The sequence below is a fragment of the Dipodomys spectabilis genome, unplaced genomic scaffold (assembly GCF_019054845.1).
Source record: "Dipodomys spectabilis isolate Male_0828 unplaced genomic scaffold, ASM1905484v1 ptg000480l, whole genome shotgun sequence".
Taxonomy (NCBI): Eukaryota; Metazoa; Chordata; class Mammalia; order Rodentia; family Heteromyidae; genus Dipodomys; species Dipodomys spectabilis.
The window spans coordinates 979,958-995,336 of NW_024871157.1; the positions used below are offsets into that span (position 1 = coordinate 979,958).

At 51.2% G+C, this 15,379-nt stretch overlaps 1 protein-coding gene across 8 annotated transcripts in view; it reads left to right on the plus strand.

Annotated features, from left to right (window-relative positions):
- The window catches only part of Pitpnm2 (phosphatidylinositol transfer protein membrane associated 2), a 114,406-nt gene that overhangs the window by 70,393 nt on the left and 28,634 nt on the right, over positions 1-15,379 (plus strand). For all 8 annotated transcript variants that reach the window (XM_042669064.1, XM_042669068.1, XM_042669070.1 and 5 more), the window contains exon 3: positions 14,069-14,245. In XM_042669064.1, coding sequence (XP_042524998.1) covers positions 14,168-14,245 — 78 coding nt within the window. In that variant the 5' untranslated portion in view covers positions 14,069-14,167. The remainder of the gene's footprint in view (positions 1-14,068; positions 14,246-15,379) is intronic.

Genomic DNA, 15,379 nt, shown 5'->3' on the forward strand with positions numbered 1-15,379 from the left:
TTGCCTGGGCTGGCTTTGAACCGCCATCCTCGGATCTCAGCCTCCTGAATAGCTAGGATTACAGGTGTGAGCCACTGGCTCCGGGCTTCCATCACTGTTTTCTACTGTGCAGTGGGAAGAGGGCTCTACCCCATCTGCTTGCGGTGGCGGGCACGGTGGTTGTGAGGCCAGTGAGGCGGTACTGGGAGAAGATTGGTGATGAGGCAGAGATAAGATAGTAATGTACCTGAGCACTGCCTTCTAATTTGTCCTTAGCTTACATTAGTTATACAGGAGAGGAGTCACTGTAACATTTCCACACATTTAGAATATATTCGCATCAATCTGCACCCCTCTTCCCCCTTCCTCAATTTCAAGAGGTTTCATTGTTCTATTTTCATGTGAGCATACAGTGCACTTCAGCAGTATTCCTCTTTGTTAGCACAGCCTCTTCCTGCTAGTACCCACCGCCCCCAACAGAGCTGCTTTTTTTCCTCCACCCCATCCTGTTAACAGCTTTCATTAAGGTTCTTTGCGTTGTTTTCATATATAGTTGCAATATAATTCTAAACTATTCACCCTTTATCTTTTTTCTTTCCCCTTCCCTTTTTCCTCCTAAGTAGTACCTTAGATTCTGTTCTGTGTTTACCCATTTTCCATATGTGTGGATATGGATATGGATATAGATATGTAAGTGGATATGGATATGTATATACATATATACAATATAAGCACACACAAATACACAAATGTTTGTGAATGTACATGTCCATGAATATATATATCTTTTAGATCTAGCTTCCACGTATGAATGACAGTGTATTTTGTTTTTTGAACTTGACCTTCTTGCTCAGTATGGTGTTCTTTAATTGCATCTATTTTCCTGCCACTGACCTTATTTTGTTTTTCTTTATGATTGTGTGATATTTCATAGCACACACACATACACACTCACACAAACTCACCACACCACACCAAATCACATCATCTTTGTCTGTTTATCTGTTGTTGGGCTGGTTCCATTGTTGGACTATTATGAACAGTGCTGTAGTCACCATAGGTATGCAGGTTTATTAAGTTATTCTTCTTCTGATATATGCCCAGTAGTGGTCAGGAGTTCACAAGGGAGGTCTATTTTATTTATTTTGTCAGTTGTGGGTCTTGAACTGTGGGCCTGGGTGCTGTCCTTGAGCTCTTCAGCTCAAGGTGAGCACCATACCAGTTGAGCCTTAGCACCACTTCCGGTTTTTGATGGTTAATTGGAGATAAGAGTTCACAAATGTTCTGCCCAGGCTGGTTTTGAACAGCGATCCTCAGATCTCAGCCTCCTGAGTAGCTAGGATGACAGGTGTGAGCCACCGGCTCCTGGCTCTCTTTTTAGGTTAGTTTTTTTTTTTTTTTTTTTTTCCTGGATTCTCGTCGTGGTTGTACTAGTTTACATTCCCACCAGTTTCTTCTAATCTTGACCATCTGAGTGTGAGAGTCCAGGTCCAGGGAACTGTGTGTAGACAGGGCTGTCCCCGGTACTGTCACCATCATGGCACCGTTGTCATTTCCTGGGTGTTGTGTGCCCCATGCTTTACTTTCACTGTCTCTTATTTCCCCCAATCCTGCCCTACGCGATATCCGTGATATCATGTCTACTTTTATAAACATAGAACTGAGGCTCATACAATCGACATAACTTTCTTAAGACTAAATGTGGGGTAGGGCTGTGACCAGAGCCCCCATGCTGGCTCATCACCTGTGTTCTGTCACTGACTTCATGCCCTTCCCGGGGAGAAGGCTGCCATGCTCCAGGTTCTTTGCTGCAGATCTTGAGCCTGGCCTCTCAGAGGAGCCTCAGGAGCTTCTACTGGCATTCAGACGGGAAAACTGTGGTGTAGGACAGAAGCGCATGAAGAGCCCGACTTTGGCAGAGAGCCCCCAGGACATGGGAGAGCCTTTCTGGAATGAAGGGGCCACCCATTTGGGCCCCTGATTCCTGAAAAATAATATACAATGACATAGCTTTCCAGAATGATCAGTAGGTACTTCTCAGATACCAACTATACAAACCCCTGTTGAAGCCTGTCATGTGTGTGCAGGCTTCGCTGGTGGTGAAGTACAGCTCCATGAGGTCAGTCCCCGCTGGGAAGCAGCCCCCACCGGTGTGGCTCCCTCACCCCTGCTGTGTGTGTGCACATGGATGAGCTCTCTCCCACAGAGCCATAGGAGCCCCAGCACTGGTCCCAACGCTAGCTCTTGCCAGTGTGGAAAGGCAGAAATCAGCCGGAGCAGGGGTCTGGGTGCAGGCAACTGGGTGCTGCCCAGGTTCCATCCCTGGCCTGGGTACCCTGTCCCTGTTTACTTCTGTACCTGCTGTCATGAATATATTTATATGCATTGCCATTTGTGCATTTGGTTTTGTATGTGGCCAATGTCCTTGGACTGTATCCCTCAAGGTCAGAGGGCCTGGCAAGTCTTAAGAGTGAGACACACATAACCCGGATCTGAACCGCGTGGGTTGTGGGATGAACCAGAACCGACATGTGGTGAGAACATTGACATGCACACCCACAATTCCTTACTCTCAACTCCAAAATCCAGCACGCTCTGAAAACCAAGCTCTGTCAGAGCTCATTTGGCAGCAAAGTCCTGCTTCAACTGAGGTGAGGTTATTTATAGTCCAAGTAAAGCTATTTATAGCCTTTATGTATTCTATACTCATATCTTCACTGCAGAACTTTCGATGTATTTGATTCTTGGATGCTGCTGAAATGTGCAATATTACCTGTCTGCCACGCTGAAATTTCTGCACACAGGTGGCTCCCTGGGCTAAGTACTCTGCGTTTTTGCTAACTGAACACACGATTGCCAGGCCTGGTATAGGATGTTCCCACTTATGTCGAACCTCTTACTGGCCAAATTACTGCTCCCTTTACAGATGAGTAAACCAGTTCTGAGTCTTCAGAGGAGAGAAGGGCCAGCTGGGGCTCACACACTTCCGTCTTGCCAGCTCTGAGGAAATGGGGGCAGGGCGACCTGTCTCCCTGCATTTGCAGCCAGAGCACATTGAGATTGAGAGAGGGGGCAAGTGCCTGGGGGAAGGCGGTGAGCGGAGAGAGACACGGCCAGGCCAGCTTCCCCTGGGGCAGGGGAGCCAACTGGGACTGCTTCAAGGATTCCCTGGGGAACCACTATACCCCCCTGGTTCTTGCTTGTGAGTCACATTTTTAGAAAGGAGACCCCTCACACTTCCCACCCGACTGTTCCTAGCAGTGTAGCTCATGTAGCAGCTTTAGCACTAGAGTCTTCTCCCCACACTCTTCGAAGTCACAGACACACAGCAAGAGGATCTAAGTGTCCAGACCCTGTCTAGTGGCTATTCTCTGGGATTCTGCTGGCAGCTATCTCCCCAACTGCCTGCAAGTACTCTCTTGGTTTTGGGAAGTGTGGCAGGCCCAGATGTGCCCAGCTTCCCCACTGCCAGGGTCCAGGACACTGTCTGTGTCTTTGAGACTCATCCTCCTGTGACCACCCTAGGCCTCCTCATGCCAGTCTTGCTGCTTCCCTGGGCTCCCTGTCTCAGCTGCTGCTACCAGAGATAACGTCATACAGAAGAAAAAGGTGCGGTCCTGGCACACAGATAGCCTTGGGGTAGCTATAGTTGCCCATTCCCATCCCTTGGGTGGCTGGAAGTCTCTCAGAGCACCCTCTGTCTTGCAGAGCAGTCCTAGGGACAGTCGCCTGGGCTATGGCCAGCCTGGCTGGAGGCCGGGCAGGGGATCGGCCTCATCTGGTCACACACCTGATCCCCTGCCCCAGGCCCACCAGCAGGGGCTGCCACTGAAGGGTTTGGATTTCTCAGAGCTGCTAAGAGCTTAAATCAGTTAACAATGGCCCCTCTGGAGAGTGCTGGGCTCCAGTCCCAGATTTCCCTGGCTTCTTGGAGGGGAGGGTGGGCTGGAGGGAGGGAGCCAGCGAGGGAGGGGTGGGTGGGTGGGTGGATGCAGAAGATAGCGGATATACTTTCCTCTCCCAGACTATCCCTGGAAAAGCCACGGGCTTCTTTCTGAGCATGGATCTGGAGCGAGTGGGCCTCTCCACTCTGTGACGCCCTCCACTGGTGTCTCACTTTCTCCTCAGCCAGGGTGCTGGCCTCTGTCCCCAGCTGTGCCTCCCTCCTGGCCACAAGCTTGGCACACAGAGAGAGAGAGAGAGAGAGAGAGAGAAATGAGCCCACAGGCACAGCCCTAGCTTCGGGATTAGCACAGAGCACCAGAGAAGGCTGGGTACGTTCTGGGCACTCAGCATTCAGTGTGAGCCGAGACCTGCGGGACCCTGGAGAGTTGGTGCAGATGGACCTTCTCCTCAGAGGACCAGCAAATGCGAACCTAGGCACGTGCCACAGGCAGTAGTCAGCTCCGGTGGCACGCTGGACCCATGCCGCATGCTGGGTGCTGGGGACGGGGTTTCAGAGCCGCCAACAGTGTAAAGCCAAGAGGGAAGTGGCAAGGCCCTTGACAACAGGGAGAGAGCGAAGGGAAAGCTGGAGGGGTCCAGCTGGTGTGCTACCCAGGCCTAGGATTCAGCCACGGTGACCTGAAATCTCCCTGAGTGGTGCTAGGGGACTTGGGGCACATTCTGACCTCATCCCAGGTAGCCACACAACTGGCTGAATTGTCTCATCTCACCTGGTCTCAGTTTACCCTTCTGCTCAAGAGAGTGATGCCTGGAAGGAAGGAATAGGAATTATGGTTTCCAGGTGTTCAGAAGAGGAAAAGGTCAAGGAATGGAGGCTTTCTATGAAAAGCTCTGGGAGCAGGACATGCACAGTGGTATCTAGGAGCAGTGACACCGCTGCCGTGGGAGGTCACCTCTCCACTCTGCACCAGAGGGTCCCTGTGGGAAAGATACTCTTGCTGCCCACCTCAGCCCACCTGAAGCTTTGCCTGCTTCTCCATGGTTAATAATTCAGGACCAGCAGATGCTGCTTTCTCTCACCTCTTCCACAGCCTCCTAGGCAGTTCTCAGCTCAGACGGGTATAGAGCTTCAGAATGGGTCATTATTAACCCAGATGAGTTCTCGTCAGCAAGTTACCCTTAACTCAGGAGATCTAGACCCCAAAGTTACCGTGGCCATTGGTCTGGCGGAAGCATGGGAAGGCTACCAGTGTCCAACATCCCTCAGTGCATGCTATCAACCCAGAGGGACGTGGTTGGAAGGAGAGTGCCAGGCAGTTCATCCGTTTTCCATCTGTGGTCTGTCAGGGGAAGTATATCCAATCTCAACCTCCTGGAGTTGGTGGGGATTCCTGGTGGAAAAGCTGTCCCATGCCCATGAGGGAAGCCTGCAAGTGCACCAGCCTGGTGCGCTCACCTGCCTGCTCAGTTAAGGGCTTTGTGTGAGCATCCAGCCCAGAGCTGCAGCTCTAAGTAGAAAAGATGACATGCCCATGAGATACCAGCTTTGCTCCCTGCCAGTACTGCCTGGAAGCTGGCTAAATTTGGTGTTAGGTCCTCCCCTGACCAGTAAACTGAGGCCAGGTCACACAAAGGAGTGGCCTGCTTTCCCTTTCCCCACATCCACAGCTGTGACCCAGTGCCACCAGTATAACCTCCGGACAGGGACCTCAGAGAATCGGGGCAGCTCAGGGGAAGGCATTGAGCTAGACCCAGAGTGAGGTTAGCGCCACAGAAATACCCCAGGGAGATGAACCCGCCAGGTGCTGGGTGTGAACATAGCAAAAAGGTGCCACTCTCGCTAGCTGCCTTCTCTGTTTTCCTTCCTGCTTTCACTCACATCTTGCGTGTGTGTGTGTGTGTGTGTGTGTGTGTGTGTGTCTGTGTGTGTGTGTGTCTTTAACCTAACAGATTAGCATAACAGGGGAGCTGCAGTTCTCTGTGTGCTTCTGCTAGAGAGAACAAGGCGGGTGGCTGAAGCCAGCCTGGCAGGATGGAGACTCCAGGGATCTGCTGAAAGGATCTGGTTTGGGAGTTGAACAGAGGATCCCATGGCCCGAGCTGCCCTCAGAGAGGTCCAGGAACAGGCATTTCTCAGCCAAGTCTTCTAATGTGGGATTAGTTTACAAATCAGCATGCAGAGTGGATCCATGTGTACACAGGAGCCTGCTGTTCCTACAGAGCTGCAACAAGATGTCATCCAGCCACTTTTTTTTTTTTTTTGTCGGTCATGGGGCTTGAACTCTGGGCCTGGGCGCTGTCCCTCAGCTGTTCAGCTCAAGGCGAGCGCTCTACCACTTGAGCTACTGCGCCACTTCCGGTTTTCTGGTGGTTTATTGGAGATAGGAGTCTCACGGTCTTTCCTGCCCGGGCTGGCTTTGAACCGCGATCCTCAGATCTCAGCCTCCTGAGTAGCTAGGATTACAGGCGTGAGCCACCGGCGCCCCGGCTCAGCCACTTTTGTTTCAGTCCCAAGTATTGTATTTACTTAGCACCCAGCCTGTGTGGTGCTGTGTGCACAGTCAGTTTGCTGAGCCTGGTGGCGTTTGCTGCCTCCTGATGGAAGATTCATCTGAGGGTAGTCCCAGAGCACCTCCCCAGAGCACACATGGGTCATAGATGGTGACGTGTGTCCAGAACACGGGAGCTCCGTTGGCCTTGCACCTGCCTTCCACTCCAACCAGGATCTTACCACATCTCACAGGACCCCAAAGACATACTACACAGAGAAAAGCCACATAGTGGACCGGGAGTTTTGAGTCATTTTTTGCCCTGTGGTAGAGCAAAATGTATGTCAGGAGGAAAAAGTTGGCTTAGCGAATGGGTGACATGCCAAAGATTAAAAGACATGTCCCACACCGAGGGAGGGTTTGTGTGGTTGTAACAGAACTCTCACTGAGCTCTCTCATTGTGCAAAAAGTACCTGAGAGTGTCACCCCAGGAATGCTCCAGCCTCTGCAAGGCCAGAGCCCAGGCTCCTCCACGCTGGTTCCACGGAAGAGGACATCCTGGCCCTCCCTGCCAGTGAGGAGCTCACCCATACTCTCTCTTTGATCCCAGGTTTAAAAAGAACAAAGTCCCAGGGAAGTTTAAGCAGGGGTGAGAGCATTGAAGAGCTGAGGACTCGCCACAGTCTCCTCTTCTGCTCCTGAGTCCTCAGTGCAGTGGAACAAACTATTAACGCCCGTATCTGTGGGAGCAGCAATGCCTGTAGCGGAACGGAAACCACAAGGCACCCCAGACAGGCCAAGTGAAGTGTTTCAAATGAATGGCAGTAAGTAGTAGCATGTGTAAACAGCTGTGAGACCGGCACACCCAGGCCAGCACAAAGGGCACTTTGTCACCCTGAATTCAGTCATTTAGAGGCAAATAAAACTCAAAGTTGTTGAACTTACTTTTTGATCCAAGAAGCTAGAAAAATGAATGCATTCAAAAATGGTAAAGAGAGCCAGGTGCTGGTGGCTCACGCCTGTAATCCTAGCTACTCAGGAGGCTGAGTTCTAAGGGTCACAGTTCAAAGCCAGCCCAGCAGGAAAGTCTGTGAGATTCTTACCTCCAATAAACCACTAGAAAACCAGAAGTGGTGCTATGGCTCAAGCGGTAGAGCGCTTACCTTGAGCCGAAGAGTTGAGGAATAGCACCCAAGCCCAGAGTTCAAGCCCCATGATTGACAAAAAAAGGAAAAAAAAGGTAAAGAGAAATAATTAACAATGAAGTCACAAGACTCACTACTTCTAAAAACTGGTGATTTGAAAAAAACTAACAAAGTCTTAGTCTTTGGAAGTCTGATTTTTAAAAAAATGAACAACAAAACGACAACATAAAAGGAGAAGCCAGGCACCGGTGACTCAGGCCTATAATCCTAGTTACTCAGGAGGCTGAGGTCTGAGGACTGCAAATCAGCAAAGTCCATGAGACTTATCTCCAACTAGCCACCAAAAAGCCAGAATTGGAGCAGTGGCTCAAGTGGTAGAGCCCCAGCCTTGAGTGAAAAAGCTAAGGGACAGCTCCCAGGCCTGAGTTCAAGTCCAGCACAAAATATAATTTTTTTTAAGTTTTTAAAAGTTACAGCTCCTCTTCTAAGGAACCCTGCTACCAAAGTCAGAGAAGGTCGCCTTGAGTTGAAGAGCTGAGGGACAACGCCCAGGCCCAGAGTTCAAGCCCCACGACCGACAAAATAAAAAAAAACCAAAAACTATATAGAGCACAAAGTCAGAGAAGGATAGCAAGTAATTCAACAAAACTCCAGATCAGTCTCACGTCTTAAAAAACAAAACCACCCAAATAAAATGCTAAATTTAGCCGAATATTTATATGTGTATATATATAATGTGTGTCTATATATATGTGTGTGCATATATACATATGTATATATCTGTGACTATAATATAGTTATAATATAATACAATATATAAAATATAATCAAGAATAGGAAGAAAGTTCAGAAGATAAATTTTATCTAATTTATTAATTTTATTTTTATGGCCAAGCTCTTCAGAATTGTTTGTCCCCGTTCTGGAAGAGGCAGTTGGATGTACCTGGCTGCCCTTCTTCCTGGGTGTCCTTCCCAGCAGAGGCTGTGGTAGCCAGATCGCAAGTACAAAGGATGCCAAAACCCAGGCAGCAGTCCTTATACAAAGGCTGTGTAGCCGGGCGCCATTGGCTCACGCTGTCATCCCAGCTACTCAGGAGGCTGAGATCTGATGATCCCAATCTGAAGTCAGCCCAGGCAGGAAAGTCTGTGAAACTCTTACCTCCAATTAACCACCAGCAAACCAGAAGTGGAGCTGTATCTCAAAAGTGGTAGAGCACTCGCCTTGAGTGGGGAAGCTCAGTGATCACACCCAGGCCCTGAGTTCAAGCCCCACAGCCCAGGCCCTGACGTCAAGCCCTACAACTAACGAAAGAAAGAAAGAGAAAATTCTAGCTTAGAATTTAGTCATCTCACACAGACTGTAACCCAGGCATTGGACAACACAAAGTTATCTCTAAAAAAAACAGACTTTTGTCTCAAGGGTTCAAGAATGTCTACAAATAACTTCCACCGAGAATGAGCACTTGTAGACTGAGGGGTAGCTCAATGGAAGAATGCTTGCTGAACATACACAAGACTTTGGGGTCAATCTCAGCACTGCAAAACTTAAAAAAAAAAAAAAAAAAACTCCAAACTCCAAGGGATAACTTCAGATGCTGCAGTATTAAAGCCGTGGTGCACTTATATCAACAAAAGGCAAAGCCAAAACTCAGTGCAGGGAACAAAAAGCCCTAGAGAATGATGAAGCAGATTTGAAAAGGAACCAAACAGGCCAGGTGCTGGCTCAGGCCTGTCATCCTAGATCCTCAGGAGACTGAAATCTGAGGATCACAGTTCAAAGCCAGCCAGGGCAGGAAAGTCCATGAGACTCTTATCTCCAATTAACCACCTGAAAATCAGCAGTGGTACTGTGGTTCAAGGTGATAGAGCACTAGCTTTGAGCGAAAAAGCTCAGGGACAGAGCCCGGCCCTGAGTTCAAGCCCTGTGATGGACAAGAAAAAAGAAAAGAAAAAGAACCAAACATAACTTTGTAATAGGAGACCAGTCATGGCTGAAGAAAGGATTCGTATGTGAAAGCCAAATACAAAACTAGAGAGAAAAGAAGCCATCCACCATATAGGGAAGAGAAAGTCTAGCACTCATCTCATGAAGAGGTCAAGAAAGAGCAGAAAACTAAGCCAGGGTCTGCATGTGGGAGTGAGCTCTTGAAGATGGCTCATAGTGCTCTTGGGTGCTGTGCTTAGCGTAAGTTCTAGCCCAGCCCACGCTTGACTCAAGAAGTGATGGCAATCCCTTGCCTTTACTCCTCCTGCCTGAGGATTATGGGCGAGCAGTTCCTGAAAACTGAGCAATCCTCCAGCTAGAGCTTTGAGACTGTTGAAGACTGTCCCAGACAGAGCCCCTTCCCTGCACTGTGTAACTCAAGAGAGAACCATTTGCACTGCAGTCTGAGAACGGCACCACTTGGAGTTGAGCGGTACACAGCTGCTGAACTAGGCCACCCAGCTAGTTCTGATGCCCTAGAGCTTTCCGGGGCTGACCAGTGGTTTCTTCATTTATGTGCTCTTTCTTCCCTCCTTCCCTCCCTGGAGAGGGATGGCCCCCATCCTCCGCTGGAAGTTTTTATGGGACAGTGAAAGGAAGTTAATAGCTCTATAAAGTAGAGCCAGTCACCTGGGAAGTTGTCCAGGCATGTTGTGTTCCTAGCAGCCCAGGGAGGCCTTGGTAGTAAAGGCCGCAGTGCTCAGAGCAAGAGACTGGAGTTAAGTTGCTCAAACACTGTGAGTGTCCCTGTTGTGCGTTCCCTGGGGATAATGGCTGGACCTTTTGTTGTCCCTAGGACTGTGTAGTCCCTGGATCCAGCCCTTCTCCCTTGAGTTGAGCCTTGAGGACAGTTGTTAGCCCTGAGCTGCCCTGGATCTTTGCTTTGACTGAGAAATAGCCCTATCTAGCCAGAGTGCGGTGGCGGAGGAAAGGGGATCTGGGCAGTCGGAGTGCAGTGGTGGAGGAAAGGGTCTGGGCTGGGGCTTGGAGCCACAGTCAGTCCCGCAGACGTGTCCCAGTGCCACCAGTACACAGCCCTGTACACAGCCCACGGCCTGCAGCTGGGGAAGAGGGAAGGGATAGCAGAGAAGAGCCAGGAGAGGGGCTGCCCAGCAATCTCCAGCAGCTCTGGCCCTGCCCAGATTTTTGTCTTCCAATTGTGGCAAACTCTACATAACCTACTAACCTATCATTTACCTTGTTGAGTATATTTTTTGTGAGTGGTTCTGTGGCATTAAGAACATAAACCCTGCTGTGCAGCCTTAGCACCATTTACCTCCAGAATGAAGCTCTGTCCCACAAAACAAGTGCTCCTCACCCTCCTCCTGCTTCCCGTGTCTATGCGCCGGACTGTTCCGATGCCCTGGGCAATGGAATCAACCCGTACATGACCTTTGGGGACTGGTGGGTTTTTGTTTTTTTTCTTTTTTGTTGTGTTGCTGTTTCTCACTGTGTATTCTAGGCAGGCCTTGAACTCCCCGGCTTCAGCATCCCCAGTGCTGGGATTACAGGTATACACTGCCATACCTGGTTTGAACTAGTATTTTTCACTTAGCTTAGTTCCTTCAGGGCTCATCCATGTGGTTGCATGTATCAATACTTCCTTCTTAAGACTGAATAGTATTTTCTGTCAGGCTTTAATGACTTGTCAGTACAGTACCATAACCCCCCCGAGGACTCAGCCTCGGTTCCCAGTACCCTCAGCTCCCATCTGGCTCCTAGCAGGTGTCCAGTGAGCATTTGCTACGGGCATGAAGTTCAGACTGGCTGGTGGTCTCCAGCAGACTGGATGGAGCTAGTTCCAGCAAGGCCCTGCTCCATGAGGTGGGTTTCAGTCAGTGTCACGTCCTCACACACAGGCTTTTCCTGCCCTTGTCCTCAGTCAAGGTCGAGGTGCTGGCAGCCAGGCCGGGGAGGAGTCATAAACCAGCACCCCTGATGTGCGGTTGTCCTTGGGCAGGGCGCCGCCTTCTCCAGTGCTGACTTGGGGTGAAGGATCACAAGTGAAATTCCCCGCAGAGTCCCACACTCCTGCCGCGCCTGTAGGCGGCTGCCAGGCCGTGGAGTCTGGTGGCAAGTCCTGCAGTGACTTGGCAGTCACCCTGGCTTGTCACTCCAGCCCCACAGTGCAGTGATTTACAGCCTTCTGAGACTTCCAGCAACCACAGCAGTACGCAGGTCTTTGGGGCTCACTGAGCCCACCTCTTTACCATCCAGGGCAGGGAGGGCCGGGCCTGCTCCACGGCCCTGACAGATGGAAAGACAAGGGCTCTGTCCTCTACTCAGTACCTTCTTTTTCCTGCCCTGCCTAGGAAAGCAGGAGAGCTGGAAGAGAGGATCCCAGCCTCCGTCTCCGCCTTCATAAGGTGAAGGTTGTTGGTGCTAGTCTTAGTTTGGGCGCCCAGAGTCTGTGAGGTGAAGGTGGAGCTGCCTTGGGGTAGGGCTGGAGGACTGGGCAGGATGCGGCCTCTCCTTCCTAGAGACTGCTGGTCAGTGCTGACCATCCGGGCTCATCCAGAGCAGCCCAGGCCTAGGGCTGCTCTCTCCTCTGCCCTGCAGGTGGCCTCTCACCTCCTTCGTCCCTACACTCAGAGGGATTGGGGGCAGCCATAGGGCTGCCTTCCATACCCTCCTGGCTCCCAACCTGGGGAGCAGAGGGCCAAGGAGGGGCCTTCCTGACCAGCAGGAAGGTTCTAGTGTGCATGAGTCACTGCATCCCAGGGATCCCTTCTTTCTCATACTACCCTTCCCGAGTCTGCCAAATTAGGTGTCTGCTGGCCTGGCTTCGGGCAGCTTCCATACTGAGTAGAGTGCATCTGAACTGCCTGTGGATGCCTTCCATTCTAAGTCCCGTCCCTGAGGTCAAACTTGAGCTAATCCTGAAAAATCTCTTCCCCCTTCCCTTCCTTCCTCCTAGTCAGGGTGTCTCCAGAAGCAACTCCTCCCTGCCAGCTCCCGGGTCCCCGGAGCCAAACCCTAAATATCTTCACTAAATCTTTCCCAACTGGCCAGCTCCAGGCCGTGGTCTGGCTCTGCCCTTCCTTTTGAAGCCCGCTCAGGAAGACCTCTGCCGCTCCAGGCCCAGGAGGAAGCGAATTCCTCGTAAGCCAGAGCCAGAGATGAGCTGTGTACCTCACGTCAGGCAGCCAGGCGTGGGTTGTGATGGCTATCATGTTTCTGTGACATATCCCCTCCCCAAGCGTCCATCCAGGAGAGTTCTGGTAAATGTGCTACTCGATGTTATTGGAGAGCCACTAATGCTTTAGTGCCAGCTGAGGTTTACCTGCCCTGTGGAGATCAGGGCCTCCCTAGCCTCCCTATAGCAGGCTTTCTAAAGTACACCCTAGCTCTGCCCTCCCGGCCTCAGATGCCTGGAATAGCATGGAAGCTGCAGGCGACCCAGCAGTACTTGCACAAAGCCTCGGCCATCAGGACATGGATCACACAGGCAGCAGCGTCTGGAGGAGGGGGGATCAAGCACTGAGCAAGTATGGTTATCTTTTAAAGTTGATTGCATTAAGTGCTAACCTTCAAGTATCAAGTATAGTCTTAGTCATCTTAAAAAGAAGTTGTGCCCAGCGTGATAATGAAGGCCTATAATCCCAGCACCCCCGAGACAGGCAGCAAGATAGTGAGTTTCAGGACAGTGTGCACTACATAGACCCTGGTTTGTTTGGTTTTGGGGGGGAGATGGTATAAGGTCTTGAATTCCTGTTTGGCTTTTTCACTCAAAGCTAGCACTCTACCACTGGAGCTGCTGCTCCACTTCTGGCTTTTTGCTAGTTGAGGATAAGAGTCTCACAGGCTTTCCTTCCTGGGCTGGCTTTGAACAGCAATCCTCAGATCTCAGCCTCCTGAGTAGCTAGGATTATAGGTGTGAGCCACCAATGCCCAGTTGGGACCCTGTCTTGAAAGAGGAAAAAAAAAATGAGTTGGTCTGAGCACTCTGCTGGATTATCTGATTTAATCTCTTCTACCCCTAAGACCTAGCGCAGTGTTGTCATTGGAAACGGAGCTGTGTGTGGTTGGGTAGAACTGGAACCAAGCTTGAGCTTGTCCTGCGCCAGTGTGTGGCCATGCTGCGTACATCACGTGTTGCAGGACTGGTTGCCGCAGCAGTCAGGCTCCACGCCGAGATTGTATTCCTTGCCTCTGTTCGTTTCATTTGTCCTGCCTTCTTCCTCATGACCAGCCACTGGGACGTGCGCCACAGGGGAACTGAGGCTGTGGCTGGCTGGGATTGTAAGGCAAAAAGCACAGTGCCCCTCCTCCAAGGTGGGGGGCAGGCTGCCCACCCTTCACTTTCCTGAGGCTGTGGTGATTGGAGAGCCCCTCACGATTGCTTAGCAAACAAGGAAACAGCTAAGGCCAGAGAAGTGAGGAATTTGCTGCAGGTCACACTGTTCAGAACCAGAATTCTAGCCTCGGGTCTAGACCGGAGCTTTTCCCTGCTATGTAAGCACCAGCCAGCCTTCGCAGAATGTGACTGTGCTCTCTCCCTCTCTCCTTCTTTCCCTCTCTCCTTCTCTCCTCTCCTTCTCTCCCTCTCCCCCGCTCTCTCTCAGGGGTCCTTGGTGAATCCTATCATGGTTATTTAAGGAACCTTGCCTAGAAGTCCCCACACAAGCGCAGTTCCCCATCGCCGGGAAGGCGTGGACTCCAAGATGATTATAAAGGAATACCGGATTCCTCTGCCAATGACTGTGGAGGAGTACCGCATCGCCCAGCTCTACATGATACAGGTGAGTCCAGGGCGCCGCGGCAGGCCGGGTACACAGGCACCTCTGGTTCCTGGTGAGGTCTATCTTCCTGGCTTCATATGTCCAACTCTTCCCTGTGCCCTCGTGCGGTGTGAGGGATGGGGGAATGCCGCTGTCTTTTCTTATATGTGTACACGCTAACCTCATCATGCCACCCGTGACCCGTCTGAGCTTGATGACCTCTGAGCTCCCATCTCTACCAACCATCAGTGTGGGAAGCTGGAGCAGACCCAGCATCGGCCCCTTCTGCCACAGTTAATGGACAGGGAAGTGTGATGCGGAGGAGTTATGACTTCACAGGAGCACACGACCTGGGCTTACACAGTCACGGCAGTGTGGAGCATGGCTCATTTACTGTCACACCTGAGTCTGAGGGTGCTGGGCTCTCTGAGGAGCCAGAGACCATCACCCTCTCCTGAGGACATTGCTAGGCTCCCTCAGTGCTGGCCAGCCTAGAGCACGGGCTTCACTGCTGAGCCCAGGCCCTCACTCTGCACTTTCTGCCCAGCCTGGTGGCTTTCCTTCATGCTGAGGGCCACACTGATTTTGAACATGACTCTTCTGGGCATCTGGGTCAGCTTCTGGCTGCACTGCCCTCGGTTATGGCCTCACACTGGACCCTTGGCTCACAATGGGGGACAGGGAGCCACAGCTGGCAGCTGGATTCTTCTTGTAGGTTCATAGCCCAGCCCAGATCAGGGAGGTGTTGTGAGCCTCCAGCAGATGGTGGAGGCCCAGCTGCCGTCTGGGAGGGGCTTGAAGGCGCTGCCAGGGTTTAGCCAGGCTCCCGTCACGGGACACTCAGCTGGGAAGAGAACAGGAGGCGCCCTCAGCCTCTCTGAGGGGCTGTTTGCTTTGAGCTGCTTCAGAAGCGCCACTCAATTTCCTCTTGAACCACTTACCCCCTAATTATTTCTAGAGAGTAGGGAGAGGAAGAGGTTTAAATCAGGCCCTAGCTCTGAGCACTCTGGAAATAGCTCAGCCTGTTCAAGAACCAGACTCATCTGAAAAGCTGTCATTTGTCCCGTGGCTTCTCAATTCCCATCCCAGCAATGAGCCCCTGATCAGAGCAGGCAGAGCCGTACCTGGCCATGCTGACAGCCTCAGGCCCAGCAC